General features: G+C 38.7%; 2 protein-coding genes across 3 annotated transcripts in view; one reads left to right on the top strand and one right to left on the bottom strand.

Annotated features, from left to right (window-relative positions):
- Window positions 1–25,889, bottom strand: part of LOC556054 (protein arginine N-methyltransferase 8-B) — a 50,280-nt gene extending 24,391 nt beyond the window's left edge. The window contains exons 1-3 of the mRNA XM_003200433.7: window positions 25,211–25,889; window positions 17,278–17,517; window positions 3,429–3,584 (exon numbers count right to left, since the gene is read on the bottom strand). Coding sequence (XP_003200481.1) covers window positions 3,429–3,584; window positions 17,278–17,517; window positions 25,211–25,279 — 465 coding nt within the window. The 5' untranslated portion in view covers window positions 25,280–25,889. The remainder of the gene's footprint in view (window positions 1–3,428; window positions 3,585–17,277; window positions 17,518–25,210) is intronic.
- The window catches only part of tspan9a (tetraspanin 9a), a 494,333-nt gene continuing 491,893 nt past the window's right edge, over window positions 25,214–27,653 (top strand). Inside the window, exon 1 of one of the 2 annotated variants that reach the window (XM_073929887.1) lies at window positions 25,214–26,041. The gene's annotated coding sequence lies outside the window, so the exon portion shown is untranslated. The remainder of the gene's footprint in view (window positions 26,042–27,653) is intronic. The other variant, XM_073929888.1, reaches the window with a different exon arrangement.

Below are 27,653 nucleotides of genomic sequence, written 5' to 3'. Positions count from 1 at the left end.
ATTCAGTGTTGATGTTGACTGTCCTTGCAAATGTAAAATTACAAAATTTGAAGTAATTTTTAAAAAGATGGTTGAACATATACATTGCCTGCACTCAAATTTAGAATGCTGTCTGTTCAAGCTACAGTACTTATTTAAAATGAGCTGATACGGCACAATTCTTTCATTTTTTTGGGGGGAGAACTTACATGTTTTATGTTCAATCCACTTAAATTTGTAAAAACGAATAAATTAACTTAATTACTTCATGTTGTCCCATCACAAATCTATTGTGTGGAACCCAGCAGTGTGTACTATGTAAAAGTGTACATAAAAAGTGATGTTATTCATTTTACTGTAAAGCTACTTTCAGTTGAAATACAAATTAGTGCTGCACAATATTGGAAAAATGTAACATTACGATTTTTTGTTATTCGGTGATGTGTATAGCAAAATGAATGCAATTCCACCAGATGAATTTATAATAACTTAAAAGAATTTATCATTTTAGATAGGTTGAGATGATTGTATAGGAAAATCTGCAGACAATTTAATAAACAATGAAGCATTAATAAATACAGTAAAGTAAAATATACAAATGAAATAAACAGTCATTTATTGAGTCTATTTGAATAATCAAATGTAAAATAATACTGCAAAGTAGTGTTGTCACGATACTGAATTTCGGTTCCAATCTGTACTAACATTTAAAAAATGTTCGATTTCATGCTTACATTTGAGCAATGTTGCCTTTTTGTTCACATGCTCAACAGAAATGACTGTGATTTGCCGTGAAGGTCATCAGTTCACCAAACTCACCCGATTACTGAGTGTAACCACAGATACTGGGGCACTGAAGCATTTTATAGCCACGGAGATCAGCTGGTCTGTTTATAAGCTGACATAAGAGCGATCCGCTAATGAACCGACTGATCTTGGCAGCTTTAAAATGCTCCAGTGTCCCTGTAGCTGTTGTTAGACTCGGTAAACAGCGATGAGTTCAGTGAACTGATGACCTTCATGGCTATTTCTGTTAAGCATGTGAAAACAATGGCGAATCAGCGCTGTTTAAGAACGTGCTCAACAGCGCTCAAATGTAAGTGGGAAATGGATGTTTTTAAAACGTGAGTACCGATTGGTACCGGTCTCCAGTAACGTGACAACACCACTGCAATGAATAAATCATTGTTAAACTTACAAATGATATATAGTTCAACTCTAATATATATATATATATATACACACAGGGGGCGAGGCAGTGGCGCAGTAGGTAGTGCTGTTGCCTCACAGCAAGAAGGTCGCTGGTTCGAACCTCGGCTCAGTTGGCATTTCTGTGTGGAGTTTGCATGTTATCCCTGCCTTCGCGTGGGTTTCCTCCATGTGCTCCGGTTTCCCCCACAGTCCAAAGACATGTGGTACAGGTGAATTGGGTGGACTAAATTGTCCGTAGTGTATGAGTGTGTGTGTGAATGTGTGTGTGGATGTATCCCAGAGATGGGTTGCGGCTGGAAGGGCATCGGCTCCGTAAAAACTTGCTGGATAAGTTGGCGGTTCATTCCGCTGTGGCGACAGCGGATTAATAAAGGGACTAAGCCGACAAGAAAATGAATGAATATATACAGGGCTTTACATTAACTTTTTCGATCACCAGCCACTGTGGCTAGTAGATTTCCAACATTACTAGCCACTTACCATTTTCACTAGCCACACTTTTGTTGTTTGGAAAATATATTTTATATAAATAAATGTGACTTTGACATGCTAATATGACTTGATAAAGATGTTGTGCTGTCCACATGCCTCCTCATTTATTTCATTGTTTGTGTGTGTTGTGTATGAGCTTGCTCACTGTGCATGAGCGAATGGGTTGTGTCGCATTGCAATTGGTTTTTGTTTTTACATGACTTTTTAGGGCTCAGAATAAAGGTTTTACCAAATTCATCTCTAACCACACCAAAATGAAGTAAATATTTCTTTGCCACATATTTAAATGTGTCAAAACAAGCAAATATATAACTGTATACATTTTATTCAACAAAAATACTTTTTTTTTAATTAACATTTAAAAAGATCTATTGTCATGCACAGTAATTGTTTTGGCCCAGATCAGCAGTTAACTACATAAATGGGGAGTTAATCTCATATTAAAGCAGTGTTATTGTAAAGGATGATAATTAAACTATATTAACAAAAATAACTGTAAGCTAAAGAAAGCAGGTAAAAACATACCACGAGTGATAATGAAAGCATGATCACGTGCCCGAGAATAAATAAAACGAAAGCAGTGATGGCTGCTATTGCTTACAAATATGAATATTTTTCAATCTTGAGCTCTTAAAAGCAGCAGGACTTTGGGTACACGAGCATCGTTTTTGTCTAGTCTTTTTCAAAGAGAACCTATCGCAAGTAAACGGAAAAAAAAAAAGCGCAGGTAAATGGGAGCGCGCCCGCTTTTAACAGTTGCGCGCATAACATCACCTGTGCGCGCGAGTAATCATCCTCTCATACGGTATTCACCTGCTTTGTCTTGTGCGAACACAGTTGTTGTTTTTAGTCGTGCTGTTTCTCGATTCTAAGATCACATTTGCATGCATATTGGGCCATCCTTATTGTCGAACCCTGCTTTAAGAAAACTACAATGTAAAAATTATTTACATCCTGCCAAAGTGGCTAGTGGGAGTGGCTGTCTAACCCGCCAAAGCTGAAATCTACCCGCATTTGGCGAGTTGTCGGGTGTTATTATAAAGCCCTGTATGTATATATATATATATATATATATATATATATATATATATATATATATATATATATATATATATATATATATATATATATATAACCATAATTTGCAGTAGTGTTGCTATTACCACAACCTTGTTTACAATATGGTCAAATAATATACATATGTTTAATATTGATATTAAGGTAGTACTATTTATTATACATTTTATGTTACTTATATATTTCAAATATTTATGTGATGTATGCGTATTTGTATCATTTCTGTTTTTTTTTTTTTATAAGATGAAGTAAGTAATTTGACTTTTATCAAATGTTTCTTTTAATTCACAATAATACCATAGGGGCCTGCTTTATCATCCAGCATGTGCCTAATGTCCATCTTAATATGTTACATGTTGAACACTGCTCTTTAGAGGGACATCTTCCATCATCTAAGAATATTTCCATTAGCATTTAAAGAAAATGATAGCTTTTATGCAGATTACGATTCCTGGCGTGAACGTATATTTCTGATCCTCATTATGAAATAAGTAGGTGGTAATATGTCGTCATCTTTCTCCACAAAAGAGGATTATTCGTTTACACCTTCAAAAGCTCTCAGTGCGACTGCCACACATGATGCTATTTTGGGCTGTGCGGATGCTTCCAAAAGGGTAGGAGGCTACAGGCTCATGCGGTTTTAGGCATAAGGAGGGCCGCCCTCTTACCCCATACACGTGCTTGGCTCCAGCCTTGGCAGCAAACATGGAGAGGATGCCAGTTCCACTCCCTACGTCCAGCACGATCTTGTCCTTGAAGATGTGTTTGTTGTGGTACATGGAGTTCCTGTACGTCAACGTCCTCACTTCATCCTTTAGCATTTCCTGCACATTAACATACAGACACATACAGTTAAAGTCAGAATTATTAGCCCCCCTGAATTATTAGCCCCTCTGTATACCTTTTTCCCAATTTCTGTTAAACGGAGAGAAGATTTCTCCAACACATTTCTAAACATAATAGTTTTAATAACTCATTTCTAATAACTGATTTATTTTATCTTTGCCATGATGACAGTAAATAATATTTGACTAGATATTTTTCAAGACACTTTTATAGGTTAGGGTAATTAGGCAAGTTATTGTATAATGATGCTTTGTTCTGTAGACTATCGAAAAAATATATAGCTTAAAGGGGCTAATAATTTTGACCTTAAAATGGTGTTTAAATAATTAAAAACTGTTTTTGTTCTAGCTGAAATAAAACAAGACTTTCACCACAAGAAAAAAAAAATCAGACATACTGTGAAAATTTTATTTGCTCTGTTAAACATCATTTGGGAAATATATAAAAAAAAAAAAACAATTCAGGGGGGGGGGGTCTATAGTTTAGTTAGAATTCAACTATATTGAATTCTAACTATTCAACGATTGTGTTACAAATAATAGTGATTTACTACATGAATAGAATGGAATGCTTTGTTTATTTGACACAGTATTATACATTATTTTACTTGTGAGTGGAATGGATATACTGTACAGTACATGGCTTTATTGTATAGGTATATGTAGAAAGGAAGTATAAAATGTTGTAGGTAGACAGCTATCTTGTATTAAAATATACCCGATGAGTTATTCAGTCTTCACTCTTAAGCAGAAATGCACACCGGCGTATTCTGTTCACATGGAAGAATGTTGGATTTTGGATATAATCATCGTATTTTGCAACCAAGGCTCATAGGAAATTCAGTATGTGCCCAGGATTACATTTTTGAGAGCCAACAAGTATGTACCCTGGACTACGTTTTCTTGCAGTTTTGGTTTTCACAATTTCGCTATATTATAGGGCATTTTTAGAAAGGTATGGGTAAAAAGAAATTTGTGTAGATAGAGTATCTCTCAGGTTTTCAAACAGTACTTTTAAAGAGACTTAATACTGTAATGCATGTCAAAGCCAGTGTCTGGAGGGTCGGAGCTTTGCACAGTTATAACCCTAATTAAGCACACTTGATCAAACTAAGGCCGTACTCACACTAGGTACAGTTGCCTCGAACTGGGCCAAAGCACGCTTGTCCCCCCTCCCGTCTCCCCCGACGGACCGCGCTCACACCACAAATGGGCTTCGGCACGCTTACGTCATCGCTGCTGCGCTGTTCAGTGAGAAGCACTCTCTCACTCAGCAGCACAGTGGAGATTTCTCTAGTTATATTGTTTCAGTCGTTTGTTAAGCAGTGACATGCAGTCAAATATTTCGCCAAACATTCCTTAGGGATGCGGGGACACGCAGTCAGATATTTTGCCGAACAGTTCCGACACTTTTGGCGCTCATAAACAATCATAAAGCTCTCTTGCTGCAGGAATGAGGAGGTCTGCTGAAGGCGCGCAGCTGTCGTGCAGTGAGGGGTTTGCGTCTTTAATAAACTACAGCAGTTTGCGTTCACTGAACAGTAAGAATTATTAATAAATCCATATGAAACAGTCCCTTAAAAGTCACGTCTCGCTTTCAGTTTCGGGCTTTGGCGCGTTTTGCACTCACACACAAGCGTACCGCGCCAAAGCCCAAGTGAACCGGGCTTGAGCCCGATTCAGCGCACTCACACTTCTCAAACGATCCGGGAAACGGGCCTGGGTACGGTACGGATGGCATAGTGTGAGTAGGCCCTAATTTAGTCCTTCTTGCGTGTTTGACCTACAGGTAATGCCGCAGTCACACCAGAGTTTGTGCGCGTGTAATTATGTAGTAGGGCACTGCGAAAAGAGGCGGGATTAAACAAGATGATTAGACATTAAAAAAAGCGAGCGATCGGTCCATGTTTTAAATTTCTGTCCAGAGAGACCATGTTTTGATCCTCGATTGGTCTCACGCAATCATGTGATGCGATTTCGTAGGTCAGAGTTCACCAAGCTTGAACTTTCCATTGCAGCAAACTGCAAAAACTTGTCGCACAAGCTTGCGTTTCCAGTCTGATGCATTGGCGTGCGTATGAATGGAAGTCTATGGGGAGAACAGTGCAGTGTGACTGCAGCTTAAGTGTTTGAAGCAGGGTTGGAATTAAACTGCAGGCCTGCGGTCCTCCAGGAACTGGCTTTGACAACTGTGCTGTAAAGTGTACTTCGTCATGTTTCATATGCACATTTCTCATGCCTATAAATCATGAAAATCGTCAAGCGGAGTGCTAGGGGGTTGTGGAAGTGTTTGAAGAAAAAAATCTTGTTTAAATATTGAAATAAAAAGACTAAAATAAAACTAACAGTTGAAGGTAAATTACTTTACCATAAAGGAAATGAATCAATAAGACAGATTGGAATAAAGTAATCAAATTGTTATAGTAATTAAAAAAAAAACTCTTCAAATATATTGTACAATAAATTGTAACATAATATAATTAAATTAAAACAAGAAAATAAAAACCCAATTTTAATTAAATAAATGTAAAAAATGTATTAAATAAATAAAAATAAATAAATACACAGCTACAATATTATATATTTTTTAAAATTTTATAATAACGCCATGATGACATCTAACACATAATCTGCTACAATGTTAAAACGATGTAGTTGGCAAGTTATCAACATTTTGTTCTTTGGCCATAGAAATATCAACAGCAAATGTTTACCCGTCACGTTCACCAGCAATTTAGCCTGTGCAGATCACTGGTAAACACACAGTTCAAATCCGCCTTTTTGGACTACAAGCTCCAGTCATGCACTGCTCACACACCTGTTCTGAGTTGCAGTGATGACACACACAGACACAGCTGAAGCTGCTCTTGAACTGATTTCAAGAACTATTTTAACAGCACATGCGCACTGATCTATGCTGAGTCTTGTTAAACTGATTTGTGAAGGCTACGACACGTTTTCCTTGCCTTCCCGGTTTTGACCCTTGCCTTGTTTGTTTGTTTGCATGCTGCCTGCTTTTTGACCTTCTGCCTGTTTCTTGACCACAACTGTGGATTACCCATATACATCTGTTTGCTTCTGATTGTGACTGTTTCTCGCCTGACCATTTTTCTGGATAAATCCTGCATTAGGATCTGCACTCTGTTGTCAGCATCCCCTTCAGGTTACAATACCAGTACCAAACATAATTTAGATATTAATTAAACAAAATAAATATATTCACAATTATTTTTAAATGGGCCAGGGGAGAATCTAAACCAAATACATGTGTAATATAAAGCAATACAATCTTTGGCAAATCACCTCTAATTAGGCAACACTTTTAACCATTATAAGTGTATTAGGATGTGTTTCAATATAGAAAATGTGACTAACATTAGCACCAATTTTGCTTACAACTGTGCAACTGACAACCTGCACGAATGCGAAAAAACCTAGCTGTCACCATTACTGCATGCCTCTTCACATCTATGCAGCATTTTTGGGTGTACGCCTCTGTCACATTGAGATGAGAGAAGGGAAAAAAAGATCTGACCTATATACTAAAAATGAGTCTGAACAAAATTAATCTTGCAGGTCTCGTCTGAACCTCCTGTTCACCGCACTCTCCCTCTCTCTCACCCTATAATTCAATGACACCCTCACTCCTGCTCCATTTCTCTGCATACGCTGCATTATACATTACTCCCAGCATGAATCAAGATGACTAATGTCCATTACTTATATCCTCCATCGGATGTCTCAGCATCTCTGTTAAAGATCCCCTGTAGTGCCTTCATTGTTCGGTGTGTGGTATAAATTTTGACTGTGATATGAAAAGAAGGCTGGCGTATTGAGTAGCACCTCCTCCCTTTTAAAAGCAGCCAATAGTGTTTGGATGGTATTGCAGCTCTGCCAGTCTGAGTTGTTGAGGTACAGCACATCTAACTGGAAACACCATCTATAACAGTAATTCTGACTTATCATTTCTCCACTTAAAATGCAGCATTCAGTGTAGTTTAAGTGGGTCAGAATGTTGTGTGGTCTGTTTTTTTCGCTCTGTGTTGTCGTGTATCTGTGCCAGAGTATATTGTGTGTGTTCCTGCACTGTGGCAGTTCATGTGGCATTACATTAATCTGGAAATCTCCTTAACTTTACTTTCTTCACAGAGGTTTTGGACAAAAATTCATTTAACACTGGTATACAACATACACTACCTGACAAAGGTCTTGTCGTTGATCCCAGTTGTAAGAGTAACAAATAATAACTACTAGCTGATCATCTTGAAAAGTGTCAGAAGGTAAATTTTTCAGATGAATCATCTCTTGAACTGCATCCCAAACATCACAAATTCTGCAGAAGATCTATTGGAACCCGCATGGACCCAAGATTCTCACAAAAATTAGTCATGTTTGGTAAAGGAAAAATCATGGTTTGGGGTTACATTCAATAACCCTAGTGGGGACGTGCAAGAGATCTGCAGAGTAGATGGTAACATCAACAGCATGAGGTAGAAGTCTGCATTTCGCGGCTGTCCCGTGGGAGCCGCAGGACCTGACTATATTTCTGCGGTGCGGGAATAAATTTCTGAATAAAGCGCGGGAGCGATAACTGGTTTAATCTTGGGTGAGAGCGGGCCATCTAGCAATATCGCTCCCGAGCGAGCAAGCATGCGTAAGTATGTATGTGTGTGTGTGTGTGTGTGTGAATGAGACAGCTTGATGCTGTGATTAGCTTGTTTGTTGCTGCGTGTGTGTGCGCTTGGTGCTTATGTGTGAGTGTGTGCATGTGTGTGCGTGTGTGCATGTGTGTGCGTGTGTGTGTTTTTACAGACAGCTTGTTATAGGCTGTCTGCACTCTGTATAGCTGGGTGGTTTTCAGTTTTGTTCTCCCCCTGCTCTTTAGCGGGATTGGGCGCGGCGGGTAGAAAATAGGGCGGGGTGGGCAGCGGGACAACAAATGCAGAATATAAGCGGGAGTGGTCGGGTTCGGGCTAAAACCTGACGGGAGCGGGATTCAAAATTTAGTCCTGCGCAGATCTCTAGCCTAAGGTATCAAGACATTTGTGCTGCCCATTACATACCAAACTACAGGAGAGGCCAAATTCTTCTGCAGGATAGTAAGATCCTTCTCATACTTCAGCCTCTACATCAAAGTTCCTGAAAGCAAAGAAGGTCAAAGTGCTCCAGGAATGGCCAGACCAGTCCTCAGAGAAGAACATTATTGAGAGTGTCTGGGGTAAGATGAAGGAGGATGCATTGAAGATGCATCCAAATAATCTTAATGAACTCTGGGAGTTCTGCAAGAACACTTTGTTTGCCATTCCAGACGATTTTATTAATAAGGTATATGAGTCATTGCAGAGATGTATGGATGCAGTCATCCAAGCTCATAGGAGTCAAACACAATATTAATTATTTTTCCACTGCACCATGACTTTATATTCTATACTGTACATTATTTCTGTTAAGTGATAAGACTTTTGTCTAAGCAAAGTCAGACCTTACTTTCCTAATTAAATCATTAAAAATCAAGACATGATCATATTTTATTTTGGTAAAATATACATAATCTAGAGGCCTTTGCCTTTCATATAAGCCACTTTTGATACAAAATAATCAACTAGAAGTCAAGTTATTATTTGTTGTTCCTAAAACTTGGATAGGCGACAATACTTTTGTCAGGTAGTGTGCATTTACATTCTTTAAAACCCATCAAACACAATATATTAACTCGTATATGTGCAAACTACCCTACAAAATATATTCGAGTTAAAGGATTTGATTTAAAACAAGCACCACTAATGGAATAAATGACCTTTTGTACATATTGTTTTTTTTTATGGTGTAAGAAGCCTCTGCCCTGAAGGAAGGGCCTCAAAGCAAAAATGCAGGGCATGTCAAATTAAAATACACCGCAATGGGCTATATGCACACATTTTTAATTTTCAGCCAGGCAGCCCAAGGGCTTCCGGTGAACTGTCTATCCATTACACAATTGTCACGTTTAAGATCTGATTTCTTTAAAAACCCGCAATCTTCACTGCCTGTTAGATATACAGTACGATATGAAGTGGGTCTCAGATCAGACAAGAAACACTGTGTTAAATTTTATTTCCCCCTGCCATGTCTTTAAAATATGAGTTTATTTTATCTCAGTATTTTCAATGGAATTTCTGAGCTAGCCTGTTGCTACTGATGGCACTAGTGGTTAAAACAGTCTTTCATTTCGTTTTACACTTGAACGACTAAATTAATGCTAAGGTCTACTTAACTGAATGTATTGTAATTACATTACAACATCGATGCTGTAATAACAACCTTGAGAAATTGAAAATAGTCACATTAAGCTTTTACCGGAAAGTTTATCATTAACTTTAAAACCCTAGCTGTGCATAAAGCCCATTGCCTTTTTTCTTCAAGAATTGTGAAAATAGTCTGTTACGCCCCGTGTGGCTCGGAGGATGAAAAAGGGCTTAACATAATTATGACAACCCAATATTTTAAGAATTCCTCTGAGATGTTAACTGCTATGAATCAACACAGACAACGACGTTGCAAAAAAACTGGTTCGCTTTATTACAATAAAGATAAAGAAGTGAATATTTAAATCACCCAAAGTATATTTACAAATATGTACAATAAAACAAAATGCAAATGCAAAAAGTAAACCAAAAATACCTGATGGAGGGAAGGAGAATAAGCGGTGCCAAATCAAAGAAAATAACAAATTAAACACCCGCTAACTAATCCCTCCCCCAACTCTAAATAACTAAAGAGAAATATGTAAATAAGAAAAAAAACATCTTCAGCGTCACACGCCCCTTACTCAACTGCACTGACTGTAACAAACATACATATGGTAGCACCCGCCTCTTACCTAGTGGAATAACAAAAAAATCTACTACGTGTGTGTAAAATGTAAGTCACGTGACATACTTCCCTTCACTTCCCTCTTGGTATTTTTAAATCACAAAAACTCTTTAAAGCGAACCCGAGCACAAGATAGGTACCAAAAGTTACAAAAACACAGCAGCAACAAACAACATGGATCCCCCTCTCATCTGGGCTGAGTCATCACTGGAGCGTTTAAATAACACCCATCCTCTTCTGATTGGTCCACTCGGGAGAACTCTGCCAACCAATCGGAACACCTAGATTTTAGAAGTATAGGAGACAGCAAATAGAAACAGAGAGGGGAGGAGGGAACAACAGAGCAACACCCCCAGGCATGTAACACCCCACCACTTAAAATCAAACATTATACTCTCAATAATAATGTTTGTACAAGCAAAAGAATGAGTTAGTTACACTCTTGAAAGTGCATCAGCGACCACATTATCCACTCCCTTCTTGTGCCGAATCTCAATATTGTAGTTTTGGACTACTAAAGCCCACCGCATCAGCCTTTGATTCTGGTTATACATTCGACACAAGAAGGTGAGAGGATTGTGGTCTGTGTATACGATGACTGGATAGGTGGCACACCCAACATACACCTCAAAATGTTGCAACGCCAACAACAACGCCAAAGCCTCCTTCTCAATGGTTGAATAGTTACACTGGTGCTTATTAAATTTCCTAGAGAAAAAACAAATTGGATGGTCAATCCCTTCTCCATCTTCCTGCAACAACACAGCTCCTGCCCCGACTGCGCTGGCATCCACCTCCAACTTGAAAGGAAGAGTAAAGTTAGGAGCGGCCAACACTGGTGAACTACACAGTAGCTGTTTAATCGTTTCAAAAGCAGCCTGACTTTCTGCTGTCCAAACAAAACTTTTTGACGGGCTAAGGAGATCAGTCAGTGGTTTAGCCACAGATGAAAAGTTCCTACAGAAACTTCTGTAATACCCTGACATACCCAAGAACCTCCTTAACTCGCGTCGAGTACTAGGTGCTGGAAATTCTTGAATGGCAGCCACTTTTGCCTCTACAGGGCGAACCTCACCTTTTCCTACCTTTTTACCCAAGTAGTTTACTGTAGCTTTACCAAATTCACACTTTGACAAGTTTAAAGTCAAGGATGCATTAGAGAGTCGCTGAAAAACTTTAGTCAACACAGACAAGTGCTCTGGCCAAGTTGATGTATAAATAACTAAATCATCCAGATATGCCTCACAGTTAGATACATCAGCTAGCACCATGTTAACTAACCTTTGAAATGTTGCTGGGGCATTTCGCAGGCCAAAAGCCATAACATTATACTGCAGAAAGGCATCAGGTGTCACAAAAGCTGAAATGTCTGAAGCTCTTGATGTCAACGGCACTTGATAATAGCCTTTAAGCATATCTAGCTTGGTAACAAAAACAGCAGACCCCACATTATCAATGCAGTCATCCATCCTTGGAAGTGGAAAACAATCAGGTACAGTTACAGAATTAACTTTACGATAATCTGTACAAAATCTAAAAGTTCCATCAGCTTTTGGTACAAGAACACAAGGAGAACTCCAAGGACTAGCACTGGGTTTTGCAAAACCCTCACTCAACAAATAGTCCACTTCCTGTCTCATGGCAGTTCTCTTAACATTATTCAAACGATAAGGATGTTGTTTTATAGGGGTGGCATTACCAACATCGATATCGTGATAAACTACACTAGTTTGTTTTGGTATGTCACCAAAGATCTGAGGAAAATTCTGAATGAGTGTGACTAATTCTGTTATCTGATCTTTTTCCAGATGACTTAGAAACTTAGGAAGGTCAGTTAGAATCTCAGAATTACTTAAACGAGCAAAAGGCATTGGATCAACTTGCACTTTAACTTCATCGATCTCAAGCTCATCATTCTGAGAAAAAGGCAACACAGTCTCGCAGTTCACCGCAACGGCAGACACTGCAGGCTCTGTGTTCACTTTTGAACAGGGAGATGGCGCTTCCTTCCTAGAATGATAGGCTTTAAGCATGTTAATGTGGCAAATGCGTTTTTGTCTTTTCCGATCTGGTGTCTTAATGATGTAATCAGTCTCACCTCTCTTACCCAGCACTTCATACGGACCAGCAAAACGTGCAGACAATGCAGACCCTGGAATTGGCAACAAGACAAGAACATTATCCCCTACAGAAAAGGATCGTGAGACAGATGCCTTATCAAAGTGATGCTTCATTTGTATTTGAGCTTTTGAAAGAGCATCTTTAGCTTGAGCACAAGCTTCCTGCACACGCTCACGAAAACGGGCCACAGAATCAAGAACATTCTCCTTTAAACTCAGGTGATTGTTCAGTCCAAGCATTTGTTCTTTTAGAACCTTCAATGGGCCTCGAACACTATGACCAAAGACCAATTCAGCGGGACTAAATCGTAGAGACTCTTGTGGAATCTCCCGAATAGCAAACAAAACAAAGGGTACTCCCTCGTCCCACTCATTTCCTGTATCCCAACAGTATTTCTTCAGCATACATTTAAGTGTCTGATGAAATCTTTCTAGCACACCTTGACTCTCAGGATGGTACGGGCTAGAAACACGATGTTGAATACCTAAGGAACTAAACGTTTGCGTAAACAACTTAGACATAAAGTTAGTTCCTTGGTCAGTTTGTATGATTTTGGGCAAACCAAAGGTGGAAAAAAACTTGACCAAAGCCTTAACCACTGCCTTAGATGTTATTTTCCTCAGCGGTATTGCTTCAGGGTAGCGAGTAGCTACACACATTACCGTGAGCAAAAACTCATTGCCAGATTTTGTTTTTGGAAGTGGCCCAACACAGTCCACAATGACGTGTTCAAAAGGTTCACCAATAGCAGGAATGGGAACTAATGGCGCAGGAGGGATTACCTGATTAGGTTTCCCCATGACTTGACAGACAGAACATGTACGGCAATAAGCAGCTACCTCTCGTTTTAGACCAGGCCAGAAGAAATGATGTAGAACACGGTTATAGGTTTTTGTAACACCTAAGTGTCCAGACATGGCATGATCATGGGCCAGGGAAAGAATAGATGCACGATACTCAACAGGAACTACTATTTGACAAACAGCAGCACATTCTTCACTATCTGAACCCCTTGGCTTCCACTTACGCATCAATAAACTATCCTCCAGAAAATACAGTGTACTTCCTTTCCTATTATTCACTGCCTCAAAACACTTTTCTAAAGTGGCATCACGCTGCTGGGCTTCAATTAGCTTATCACGGGTAATGGGTAATGAAGGTAGAGGTAAACTACTAACCTTTCCAGTTCCTGTTTCCTCACTACGGTGGTTTGCTGCATTGATAATGTTGTCATCTGTGCACATAAATGTATCATCAAGTGTAAAGTCTGTCCCCATCTTCCTCGTTTGAGCACGAGTTAAAACACACGCCGGAAATGCTTCAGGATACTCTTGAGTGAACTCTTCTGAAACAGAAGTTATAACAGGCCTGTCTAATACTTCCAACACCGGTATCACGTTACCACCAGCCAGATCGTTACCTAAAATCACATCAACACCAGGCACAGGCAAAGCAGGTCGCACACCTACATCAACAAATCCAGTGATTAAATCAGTTTGTAAATACACTCGATGTAATGGCACCTTCACAACTTCCATACTGATACCTTGCACTAAAATACTGGAACCAGTGTAGGAGTCATCAGAGAATGATAATACATCCCCACGTATAAATGAGCGGGCTGCTCCCGTGTCCCTCAACACGTGGACTCCAACTCGATCACCTGGTTGGTCACTGAAAGATACAAACCCATCAGATAAGAATGGCTCATAAGCAGAGTCAACAGCAATTGGCATTGTTTTAATCAACCCAATAGGCTGTGGACTGTTAGAATTTAGTTGTTTCTTTTTCAACAGGCCACAATCAGCAATTAAATGACCAATTTTTCGGCAATAAAAGCATTCGCGCTTTTCTCTAGGCTGCTCTACTTTTGGTTTTAACTGAGGTGCAGGCCGTAAAGAAACAGCAGAACTACTTTTATCCCCATGAGCAGAACTGAACACCCCTTTGTGTGTCAGAGCAAACTCATCTGCTAACACAGCAGCAGAGGCCAAAGTTGTAACTTTCTGCTCATTCAAATACAACACAGTTCGCTCTGGCACACATTTCTTAAAATCTTCAAGGAGCATTAACTCACGCAACGTAGAAAAATCCTCTGCCTGACTTGAAGCACACCACTTATCAAATAACACTCCCTTTTCCCGTGCAAATTCCACATAAGTCTGATTACTGCTCTTCCTGTGGTTTCTAAATTTCTGCCGGTAGGCTTCAGGCACTAACTCATATGCACGCAAAATAGATGCCTTCACGGTCTCATATTTCAAACTGTCTTCCAAAGACAGTGTGGAAAACACTTCCATAGCTTTCCCAACTAATCTGCATTGCAACAGCAATGTCCACACTTCTTTTGGCCAGCTCAACGAAGCAGCAATTCTCTCAAACACACAAAAATAACTGTCCACTTCCATTTCTCTAAATAATGGCACTAATGAAATGTTTTTACTTACATCAAACGTAGAGTTAGTCGAAACACATGGTGCTGTTGGTTTACCAGCCGAGTCAGAAGCAGGCAGGCTAGTAGAGACAGATGAAAGCTTCCTCTCCTCTAACTCTAACCGTTTCATCTGTACCTCTTTCTCAGACTGAATTTCGAGCCGTCGGATTTCGAGCCGCAGATCAAATTCAGCACGTCGGACTTGAGCTCTTTCCTCCGCTTCAATGCGAAGCCGAGCAAGACGAAGCTTCAACTGCGCATCCACTTTAGCACCCGGTGACACCGGAGAAAATGCTTCAAAGGGGGGAAGACCAGTTTTAGCTTTTGCCTCCACATCCACGTCAACATGCCTATCCACCACACTGTTTGAATCAGCGCCTTCGTCTAAATTATGTTCACTAATTTGATCTGCTTCTCTAACCGCTTCAGGCACACTGAAAATATTTTGTTCTGCCAATCCATTCAAAACAGCAGCTTTAATCTCACGTTTTAACAATTGCCGATTAACAGAGACTTGGAAGTGATCAGCTAATAGTAACAAATCGTCTTTACGAAATTTATCGATGAGATCCAATGATGGATTCTCAATAAACTGAAGCACCAATGAAGACATTGCGAGCTTAACGTTAACAACCAACTACACAGGAATATCAAACTTGTAACACTCACCTATCATCAATATTTCTACAAAGTTTGTGTTGGGTCACAGCAGCTACTCCCAGGGAAAAATACAGGCTATCAAAAGTATCCGGGCTTCCTCTACACAAAAGGAAGGATCCCGGATGAGCCCCCAAATTATGTTACGCCCCGTGTGGCTCGGAGGATGAAAAAGGGCTTAACATAATTATGACAACCCAATATTTTAAGAATTCCTCTGAGATGTTAACTGCTATGAATCAACACAGACAACGACGTTGCAAAAAAACTGGTTCGCTTTATTACAATAAAGATAAAGAAGTGAATATTTAAATCACCCAAAGTATATTTACAAATATGTACAATAAAACAAAATGCAAATGCAAAAAGTAAACCAAAAATACCTGATGGAGGGAAGGAGAATAAGCGGTGCCAAATCAAAGAAAATAACAAATTAAACACCCGCTAACTAATCCCTCCCCCAACTCTAAATAACTAAAGAGAAATATGTAAATAAGAAAAAAAACATCTTCAGCGTCACACGCCCCTTACTCAACTGCACTGACTGTAACAAACATACATATGGTAGCACCCGCCTCTTACCTAGTGGAATAACAAAAAAATCTACTACGTGTGTGTAAAATGTAAGTCACGTGACATACTTCCCTTCACTTCCCTCTTGGTATTTTTAAATCACAAAAACTCTTTAAAGCGAACCCGAGCACAAGATAGGTACCAAAAGTTACAAAAACACAGCAGCAACAAACAACATGGATCCCCCTCTCATCTGGGCTGAGTCATCACTGGAGCGTTTAAATAACACCCATCCTCTTCTGATTGGTCCACTCGGGAGAACTCTGCCAACCAATCGGAACACCTAGATTTTAGAAGTATAGGAGACAGCAAATAGAAACAGAGAGGGGAGGAGGGAACAACAGAGCAACACCCCCAGGCATGTAACATAGTCCATTCATTGTTTCCTGTCTATATTGTTTATCCCCTATAGAATACAACTGTAAGTGTCTTTATTCACTTTTGAATGTCCTAGTTACCTGTATATTGACTAATGTGTGTAAGCGTGTGAGCCTCGCATTATTCCGCTCTGTGCTTGCCGTTGATATAGTTTGCGAGTGTACATGAGCACAGTGTATTTCAGCAGAACAGCTTTTGTCGTCCCTCTCCTCAATATTACGACTAATAAACGCGGTGTTCTGATCAACAGTGTGTCAGTCACTAGTTTTTTTTATTTTTATTTATGCACATTTAGGTAGATGTTTGGTGTGAGTGCTCTGTTACATGTGAATAAATGATTGATTACAGCTGCAACTTCTTCTAATAGGGGGTGGGATACCAGATACAAGACAGCATTTGATTGGTCAGAAGATTCAATAAGAAGCTAAAGTGAACGGTGATGTCATAAAAGTCATTGATTTATATTAGCTAAAGTGATAAACTACACGTTTTGAATGCTGTTATCTTCTAAACATAATTTTTGTCTTTGTTCTGGAGCACACTAGCTTAACGTTAACCTTAAAAAACGGACATATTATTGATACTAACACGCAAATAAACCTTCATTTTGAATTCAGGGCAACTGAAGGAGAGTGGTTGCTGCTGATGTGATCATACCTCATGAATGCCGAAGTGGGCGTATGAGTCAAAGTAATAATCCCTGGAGGTCATCTCTTCTGGGTTCAGGAACTTGGCCATCTTTCCTCTTCCTGGGCAGCTGGGTAAGCTGGCTGAGTGAGGGGTGTGAGGAGCATGGGATGGGTGTGTGGGCCGCTGGGTTTGATGGACCGATGACACCGGTTTGGGCAGAGGAGACGGCTGGACAGACTGGGATGGGGCGGCACTCAGGGGCTGTTGCTAAAAGGGAAAAAGAAAGGAAACAGATGATTCAGACAAAAAATTAAATACAATTACTGACTCATTTTCACAAATAAAATGAATTAATTTAAGTCGAGACGACAGTGGTTAGCACTGTCACCACACAGCAAGAAGGTTACAGGTTCGAGTCTGGGCCGGTTTGCTCCAGGTGCTCCGGTTTCCCCACAGTCTAAAAAACATGCGCTATTTGAATTGAGTACAAAAAATTGGCCATAGTGTACAAGTGCGTGTGTGAATGCAACAGTGTATGGGTGTTTTCCAGTACTGGATTGCAGTTGGAAGGGCATCCGCTGCATAAAAAACATTCCGGAATAGTTGGTGGTTCATTCTGCAATGGCAACCCCCTGATAAATAAGAAACTAAGCCAAAGGGAAATTAATACATAAATTCATTTAAAATAAAATTTTTGACGTGGCTTAGTTGGATTGGGATGAAAAACGCCCTAAGACAAAGATTACATGAGGCGAGCCTCTCGGAGTCTAATTAGCACATCTGCGTCCAGCAGAAAAATTGGCATTTCCTCCACCTCACAGAGAAATACTGCAGGATTTAGTGCAGAATATCAGTGGGTTGACTTAAGCTATGTAAAGTTTGAAAGCCCCTGATCTAGAACATTGTTCAACACAGGCGCTCATTGGGAAAATGTGCCCAAGGTTACATTTTTGAGAACCAACAAATATGTGCTCGCTGGTATATATGGCTGCATTTTGTGTGTAAAACAATTGCTCTGTGATAAAGTTATTCCGGTATGACTAGTTTGCTCGCTAGCTAACCATGAACGGCTCCAGACTTAGGATGTGAAGCAGACCGGACCAGACGATTGCAGAAACCAAGGAAAACAAAACCCATAAAAGCAGTGCAAGATTGTGATAGAATCATGTGACCCACGATGGTATTTCTATTGTAGTTTACTCTTGAAAACACTATTGGTTGGGTTTAGGATAAGGGTGGGTGATACCTTCGGTATTAAGTTGATATATCATGCACAACGACAAGTCAACTGGACGTTGAAATTTTAACATAGGGTCATTCTGAAAACGTAGCCCTACATACATTTTTGGAGACATCGAATTATGTAGCCAGAGCTACGTATGGCTGCATTTCATCTTTAAACCGAATGCTAGAGGGTGGTATGACACCATTCCTTTTTTCGCTTACCAGCTGACCACTAACCTATGTATGGACGGCTGTTACTAGTTTGTCCGGTAGCTTGAAATGTACAACAACAGACTTGAGACGCAGAGCGGAGTTGACCGCAACAATGGGGTTTGAGTGTGATGAAGATTGGTTCCAGAAAGCGGGTAAGACAAAAAATGAAAGCTAAAAAAAATTAAACAAGTAAATAACAATGAATGTGAATGTGTTAAAATTTGAAAACGTCGTAAAAATCAGAGGGCTTTTCTTTTTCTGGATTGCTTTTTAAAACACTGCGGTTGGGTTTAGGGAAGTGGGTGGACAGGTCAATCGGTGCTTTAGAAAACACTATTGGTTGGGATTAGGGAAGGGGGAGGGTGGGTCAGTCGATTGGTCAGTCAGGCAGTCATTCAGTCAGTTCACATTCAGTCGACAGCGGCCTCTGGTAGATTTACATGAGAACAGAAGGCACGAGTGGCACTTGCGAGATTAATTTGAAATCTAAAAAAGCTTACACAGTGGCCTAAATCAGATTGAGCCAGAGTTGTGATATTTCCAGAAATGTCCACAGCGACCTCTGGTGGATTTACGACAAATGGCACTTATGAGAAAACGTGCACCAGTAACATATTTGAGATGGTCAAACATATACACGACGCCCTCTAGTTTATTTGTGAAAACAAAAACTGCAAGCAGACAAATAGTACATATTTGTCGGTTCTTAAAAAAAAGTATATATGTAGTACTGGACGTATATTTCCAAAGAGCCTGGGTTGACATAATATTGTGCTTAAAAAAATAAAAAAAATACATACATATATATATATATATATATATATATATATATATATATATATATATATATATATATATATATATATATTCCCATTAAACCCTTTATGTTTGGAGCTAATATCCTGCAAATCTTATTTGCTGTAGTTTTGCAATTTTGTGATGATGATATGTGTGCATGTCTCTGTATTAGCATAAGCGTGCCAATGTGTGTGTGTGTGTGTCTGTGAGTTTGTGGGCAACCTTTTGGCTCGAGGGATTTAAAATAATGAGTGTCAGCAGAGGGGAAGAGCAGCTGTATCAAGAGGCATAAAGGTGTTCGGTTTGCATCTATTAAAAAGACAGGAGGGGGAACACATGTCCTTGCCTCTCTAGTCAGCTAACAAATCTCATTCCTGTTCTATTTTTAACCTCGACAAATGGCACATTTCAGCAGCACTCCACCTTTTAACCATGCTCTTGATGGTTTTTTATTTTCGTGACATAACTGGAATGATGTGCGTAAAGGGAAAACGAGTGCTCTTGGAATCCTTCACAAATAGAACTGCCATCTATAGTGTTAGTTTATGACTGGAATGAGGAGTTTAAGAGTTGTTTTTGCATTGCATCTCTGAACCTTCATTGTCTTCAGTAGAGCCCTTCTGAATTTTGCAGATTCATGGACAGCTCTTTCTGCTTTTGGCAGGAAATCATGTAATAAAGCTGCAAGTGCCCGTGTGCATTTCAGAGCTAAGTGGTGTTTTCTCTCCAGTAAGAACCACAACTGTAAGCTGTATACTTTTAAAACCCATGGTTGACCTTGAAGAACATAAAAGGCTTGAAAACCTTTCAAACGGCTGAACTCAAGTTCAGCAATGCCAAGATCATTTGGATACACATATTCGGAAATATTGAGCCTGGGTTGCTTAGTTTTTTTTTTTTTTTTTTGCAATAAGCGGACACCTTTTAATGTAACCCAGGTAAAAATTTGATATAGATATAGACATATTTTAGAAAGTTTAGGAATAAAAATAAAACACAAAGTATACATTTTATTAATATAGAAATACAAAAATATTTTGCTTTAAGTTCATTTGAATATACAGTGGTCCCTCGTTATTTGCGGGAGTTACATTCTAAAGATAGCCTGCAATAGGTGAAATCCACGAAGCAGTCAGCTTTATTTTTTACAATTATATAAGATGTTTTAAGGCTGTAAAACCCCTCTGGAAAAAGAAGGCTTTAGCTTTAGAAAATGTAGCTATTTATGTTGCTCACCTGGCTTTTGAAGAGATTTAACAATTTATCCTCAACTTTTTTTTACTTTGCGATCTGATTGTGATATTATTCAGATGACACATCAAACAGACACGGGTGCTCCTGCCAAATTCACACTAGTTTTTCCTCCATTTCTTGGGTCCAAATAGACTGAAAATTAGTGCTTTTAACTCCCCCAGCCTCCCGCTGGCCTGCAGGTACACATACTAGTGAATGCTGCTCTCTCATTGGCTGTAGGTGATCGCGGATGTTATTTTCAGTCAGAACATATTTCACACGGCATGATTTGAATCGATGGGCAACGCAGTGGCGCAGTAGGGAGTGCTGTCGCCTCACAGCAAGAAGGTCGCTGGGTCGCTGGTTCGAACCTCTGCTCAGTTGGCGTTTCTGTGTGGAGTTTGCATCTTCTCCCTGCGTTCGCGTGGGTTTCCCCTCCAGTCCAAAGACAGGTGAATTGGGTACAGGTGAATCGGATAGGCTAAATTGTCTGTAGTGTATGTGTGTGTGTGTGTGTGTATGTTTCCTAGAGATGGGTTGCGGCTGGAAGGACATCTGCTGCGTAAAAAATGTGCTGAATAAGTTGGCGGTTCATTCCGCTGTGGCTACCCCCGGATTAAAAAAGGGACTAAGCTGACAAGAAAATGAATGAATGATTTTTAATCGCAGCTCCAGATGCTAGCATGCCAAATATCTCACGGGCGTCAGCGACTCATCTGCAATTCTCTCAGATCGCGTCTTTGATAGTTCACATTGTTTGATTGTCACTCACGTGAACGAGCGCCGATTTGTCTGTGATTTCAGGCATTTGTCTGCAATTTCTCAAAATCAGGGCTAAAATCATGCAGTCTGAACTCAGCATTAAGGGCCTGACAACAGTCAAACTTGCAGTCTTCCTAGTCACAAATGACACACAATATCAAATTATTATGAATATTCAGAGAAATTTACATTTTAGGTATTAAAACCCTTTTGCTCAGTGAATACCACAAGAGTGACTTCTAAATGAAGAGCACCACAGAGTTTTAACGTTGTTTTGAACTCATTTGATTTTCGCTCAATGATCATTTAGGCTGAACTTTTGTTTGAAAGGTCTAGTTGACACAGACTTAACTCAACCTGCCTCCATTTACTCTCTGTCAGAGCTTGTTTGACAGACTAACAGCCTCAGTGCAGAGCAGTCTTCAGCCTTCCTGCTATTTTGGGAGAAGTTTCGGAGATCAGGCAGCATCCATCAGAGGGTTTTAAAGATCCCTTGACATTATACTGTGGCCTACTGCTGAGCTGAACTTTTGCAAGGACCTTATAACAACAGCTTTCTTATATGTGCCCATTTTCTTTTATCCTTTAATGAACATGGATTAGATTTCATGCTTCCATGACTATGTCGATACATTCCAGCTGACTAATCCCTCATTGAGGATTGCATAAAGTTCAAGGCCACTAATGAAACTGAAATTCATCAAAGCCTTTTGCTCAATGGCAGCACTGGATTGCAACCTTTCCGTCCCACGATTGTTTCCACTCTTTAGTATTCCGGATTTAAACCACAAAACGTGGATGATGACTCAGATATTTAGCTTTTAGCTCTACCATAAACGAACTTCATTGACCTTCGCTGCCCTTCACTAAAACTCTGGCCTCGTGCCGTAATGGGACAGCAGAAGCGTTCGAAAGAGTGGCCAGTGGCCAATTCTGATCTTAGGATGCCTTTATGACAACACAAAGTGAATCTAAAAGCTTGATTGTTCCCAGGCCTGTTGTGAAATTTTCCCTTTGTCTCAGAAAAAAGTAAGTTTTGGGGTCAGTAATACCAAAAGTTATATATTTTTAATGAACGCATCACTACTGTACTGAGAGTGGAGATTAAATGAATGTGTAGATATGTGCCATGCCTTTTTCTCACTGTGACAAAACAAACAATGATGGACAGAAAAGGTCAGAATGAAATTAGCAATTAAGAAAACATCTGACTGTAGCTATTTTCTTGCACAAGTTCTGAAATTTACTGCCATCATGTCAACAGATAATTACAATTAAAAAGTGTACTTGCGAATAACGACTATATACCACTGTGTGAGACTACACACACACACACACACACACACACACACACACACACACACAAAAATGGTTCTTCAGTTGTTTTTATGGTCTATTTAGCACTTCTACGTGGCTCTTTGGTTCGTGACAATAGAGAAACCAATTTAAGTGTTATAGTGCACCTGGAAAGTATTGATATCGCTTCACTTTTTCCACAATTTTTATGTTACAGCCTTATTCTAAAGTAGAATAAATTCAAGTGTTTCTTGAAAATTCTACAGACAATTTCCCATAATGACAATGTCTGATACCTTCAGTCCTTCATGCATTTTGACTAATTCCAGGCAGGGAGTGGCTTCCTTCTGGCCACTCTACCATACCTGATTGGTGGATTGCTGCACAGATGGTTGTCCTTCGCTAAGGTTCTCCTCTCTCCACAGAAGAATGCTGGAGCTCAGAGTGACCATCGGGTTATTGATCACCTCCCTGACTAAGGCCCTTTTGCCCCGATCATTCAGCTTAGATGGCCGGCCAGATCTAGAAAGAGTCCTGGTGGTTTCAAACATCTTCCACTTACAGATGATGGAGGCCACTGTGCTCATTGGAACTTTCAGAGCAGCAGAAATTTTTCTGTAACCTTCCCCAGCCTTGTGCCTCGAGACAATCCTGTCTCGGAGGTCTACAGACAATTCCTTTGTCTTCATGCTTAGTTTGTCCTTTGACATGGACTGTCAACCCTGGGACCTTATATAGGCAGGTGTATCCATTTTTATATCATGTCCAATCAACTGAATTTACCACAGGTAAATTCCAATCAAGCTGCTGAAACATCTCAAGAATGATCAGTGGAAACAGAATGTACCTGAGCTCAATTTAGGGCTTTACGGCAAAGGCTGTGAATACTTATGTACATGTGATTTTTCAGGGTTTTTTTTTTATATATAAATTTTCAACTATTTAATTTTTTTTTTCACATTGTCATTATGGGGTATTGTGTGTAGAATTTTGAGGAAATAAATAATTTAATCAATTATGGAATAAGGCTGTAACATAAAAAGATGTGGATACTTTCTATGAATACTTTCCAGATGCACTATATTGTAGTACTAATGGTTTTCGTTATTTGGGGTGGTTAAGATGCTACATAGAATCCATCGATAAAGATGGTTCCCCTGTAATAATGGTCAAAAGAACCAATTTTAGTTCTATTTTTCACATTTTTCTGAGTGTACTTTAAATTAATGGAATAATTAAATTATTTCTTTTTTCCTTAAAGATCAGTTTGCAAAAATTTAAACCACAAATTGGCAAAAAAAAAAACAATTGTTCGGTTCATTTTTAAAATTAAAAAAACAGTGCATGTATTAACATATCAAGCAAAAACAATTCAAATTAATCACAATCTTCAGAACAACTGTTGCATATTTTTATGTAGGCTACCTTTTTCATGTGTTTTTTTTTTATATCTCGAGCTCCGTCTACCACACTGAGACTTAAATCCATAATATGAATATAATGTAAATTGTTTTACTATTTCTACAGTATTTTTAAAAGATATTCTCTTTAAATCACATTGAATCAGATTTTCTCAGCTCCACACCCAGACGCAGGTGCAGCACCAAGGACAGCGACTAGACTCTGCAGCCCGTGAACCAGTACCACAGAGCATTAACAGCTTTACTAATCAATCACTTATTAGGCATTTACCTTTCTCTTCAGACAAAGGGTCTCACAGTACCTAGTACAGAAGCAGTCCCACTGGAGCAGATTTGAGGTAAAGTGTTTCTCAATAGATCAATCTTCGCACAATATGAACCTACAACCTTTTGGTTTCCAGCCCACATTGTAACCATTTGTCCAATTCAAACCCAACACAAACAGAACGAATTACAGCAATCACATTTATTTTCCCTAGTCTTAAGGTTTATAGCATACTAAAGTATACCTTTTTTTTGGAATACAGTCATAAAAGTTAACATACTCAGAGCTTCGTTCACCTCAAGCAAAAAATAAATAAATAAATAAATAAATAAAATAAAACAACGACAAAAACTTGCGAACAGAACAAATTTTAACAAAAGACAAATCCAATTCAGAAGTTTGTTTAAACAAGTTAAATGTCTAAGTAAGTATAATTTATACTCTGTATTACACAAAAAAATATATTTTGCTTTTTCAAACTACTTATTTAAAATGAGCTGAAACAACACAAATTGTGAGATTACATTGGGACAACTTATGTTTTTATGTTCAATTCAAATACATTTGTAAAAAGTGTTAAGTTAACTTAATAGATTTATGTTAACGTGAAGTAATTGTCGAACCATGCATTTTTACAGTGTATAGTCAAAAGACGGAAAAAAATGCATTTAAACGCGATATAATCTACTGAGGCTTCAAAAATCAAACTGGTAACGTTGTATATGATCCGTTTATCGGCGTCCCTTACCTCAGTGCTTTCCGTATCCGCCATTTTTCTCCTGAGGAGCAAACAGCGGGAGGAGTGTTTTATTCCCATAAGAGCCGGCGAGCTTCGTATCTTGAGGTAAATTAACGATAAAACCTTATCAAAGTCTTAAGAAACCCTGCAGTCGTTAGCTTAACAACCTCAAACAAATGACAGAATGAACTCAAATCACGTTCCAGAGGATAAACAACACTTAAAACTTGTTGAAAGCCCTCCTGGATCCATGGTATAAAAGTTACCCGGAGCACTGCTTCCCAAAGGACCGCATGGCGAGATCTCCATATCGTGTACACAATTTTATGCACTTCTGAAAAAAACACGCCATCGTTCCATGACTTGAGTAATATGAGATCAGCTCGTCAATAAAAGAGTTAAACGTTCAAGTGTTCATCCTTGAGATCTAGAATAAAGTAATCCTTTAAAGATCTTTTTGGAGACCCCTTCTTGTTAAATCTGTCTTGTTATACTATTTCAACGAGGGGAAAATGAGCTTTTTGCTGCTCTGAAATCGCCCGTCGATCACTGATGAGCTTCTCTCACGTATATAAAAGTGGCTCAGAGACGTTGCTCCACGCTCCAGATCAGATCTTCGATGATTTGTGGCTCCTTAATGAAAATAGCGAGCGATTAAAGTTCCTCTCGTGAGATGATAGAGGATGTTAAAGGACTGACGAGTTGGATTCCTTTAAATGGAGCGGCGGGAGCCAATGAGATCTGCTTTCACCTCGCCTCCATCCTCTGACCGGCTGAGTGTAATTCAGGAGCTGAGCAGGTCCCGCTGCTGCTGTAATACTGAAGCCACACACACACAAGGTAAACTTCATTTTGCACACAAATAACGTCGTTAAATTAGTGCGCTGGTTCTTATTCATTTTTGTACATAAAGGTTCACCCATTTACAGTTGAAATCAGATGTATTAAACCCCCTTTGATTTTTTTTCTATATTTCCCAAATGATGTTAAACAGAGCAAGGAATTTTTCACAGTATGTCTGATAACGATTTTTTCTTCTGGAGAAAGTTTTATTTGTTTTATTTTGGCTAGAATAAATGCATTTTTTGAATTTTTAAAAACATTTTAATGTCAAAACTATTAGCCCCTTTAAGCTATATATATATATATATATATATATATATATATATATATATATATATATATATATATATATATATATATATATATTTATATATACAGAACAAACCATGGATATACAATGATTTGCCTAATTACCATAACCTGCCTAGTTAACCTAATTAACCTAGCTAAGCATTTAAATGTCACTTTAAGCTGTAAAGAAGTGTCTTGAAAAATATCTAGTCAAATATTATTTACTTTCATCATGGCAAAGATAAAATAAATCAGCTTTTAAAAATGTTTATGAAAAAAAAAATTGTTGAGAAATGTGTTGAAAAAACCTGCTTTCCATTAGACAGAAATTGGTGAAAAAATAAAAAAGGGGGCTAATAATTAATTCAGGGGGTTTGTAATTCTGACTTCAACTGTATATATATATATCATTTTTTCTTCTTCTTTTTTTTATTTTTTGGACATAAGTTGCATGCTTAAAAGTATTTAAATAAATATATACAAAAAGTACATGAAATATTTAAAGTATATTTTAATATTTAAAGAAGCCTTTACCTTTTTAATATAAAACTAAATGCATTTTTGTGATTAGATCTAAGAAACCATTTAAACAAATTTAATTCCCAATCAATCAATATAATTGTAACAGTTTTTCATTTGAATAATTGCTGTTTGTGATTTGGCAGCTGTTACTTTTCACTGGATATTTTTATTTTGAACAGACCCTCTCTTTAAAAAAAACTCCCAGCACTCATCATCTGACAGGTGTTTCAGCCAGAAAGCAGAATCGTGGAAGTAGTTGCATTTCATTTGTCTTATTTACTTTTTCTCTCAAAAAATTCTCACTCTTGCACACTGCATCTACCTCTACCTCTGCTCTACTCTGATCACTGGCAGACTGGAAGTGTCTTTGAACCGCGTACTCACACCTTGCGGATGTGCAGTATGGAAGTAATGTTCCACTATTCATAGGGGGCTCTGGAAATATATATTGTTATAACAATAAAATCTTAATAGTTATAGACAGATTTTACAACATATGATGTATATAAAATGTATTTAAATGTATATAAAAGACCATTATTATCAATATAGGCTTCTTGGTGTTGATCGGGGCCCCCTAATTCCCCAGGGTCCTAAGCGGCTGCTTACCTCGCTTATTAAGTCCGCCCCTGACAACATCATAATAATGTTGATAACTCTAGACTTCAGTCTTCTAGAACTAGCTGTTTTTATTTCACACAGCCCAGGTTAGATTAGTACAGCATTATCATTATATTTTGTATTCATTTAAAAAAATGTATTTGAAAATATTTGTTATTCTACTCAAAGGTGATAT

Source organism: Danio rerio, chromosome 18 (genome assembly GCF_049306965.1).
Source record: "Danio rerio strain Tuebingen ecotype United States chromosome 18, GRCz12tu, whole genome shotgun sequence".
NCBI lineage: Eukaryota > Metazoa > Chordata > Actinopteri > Cypriniformes > Danionidae > Danio > Danio rerio.
This window is presented reverse-complemented; position numbering and strand designations above follow the sequence as displayed.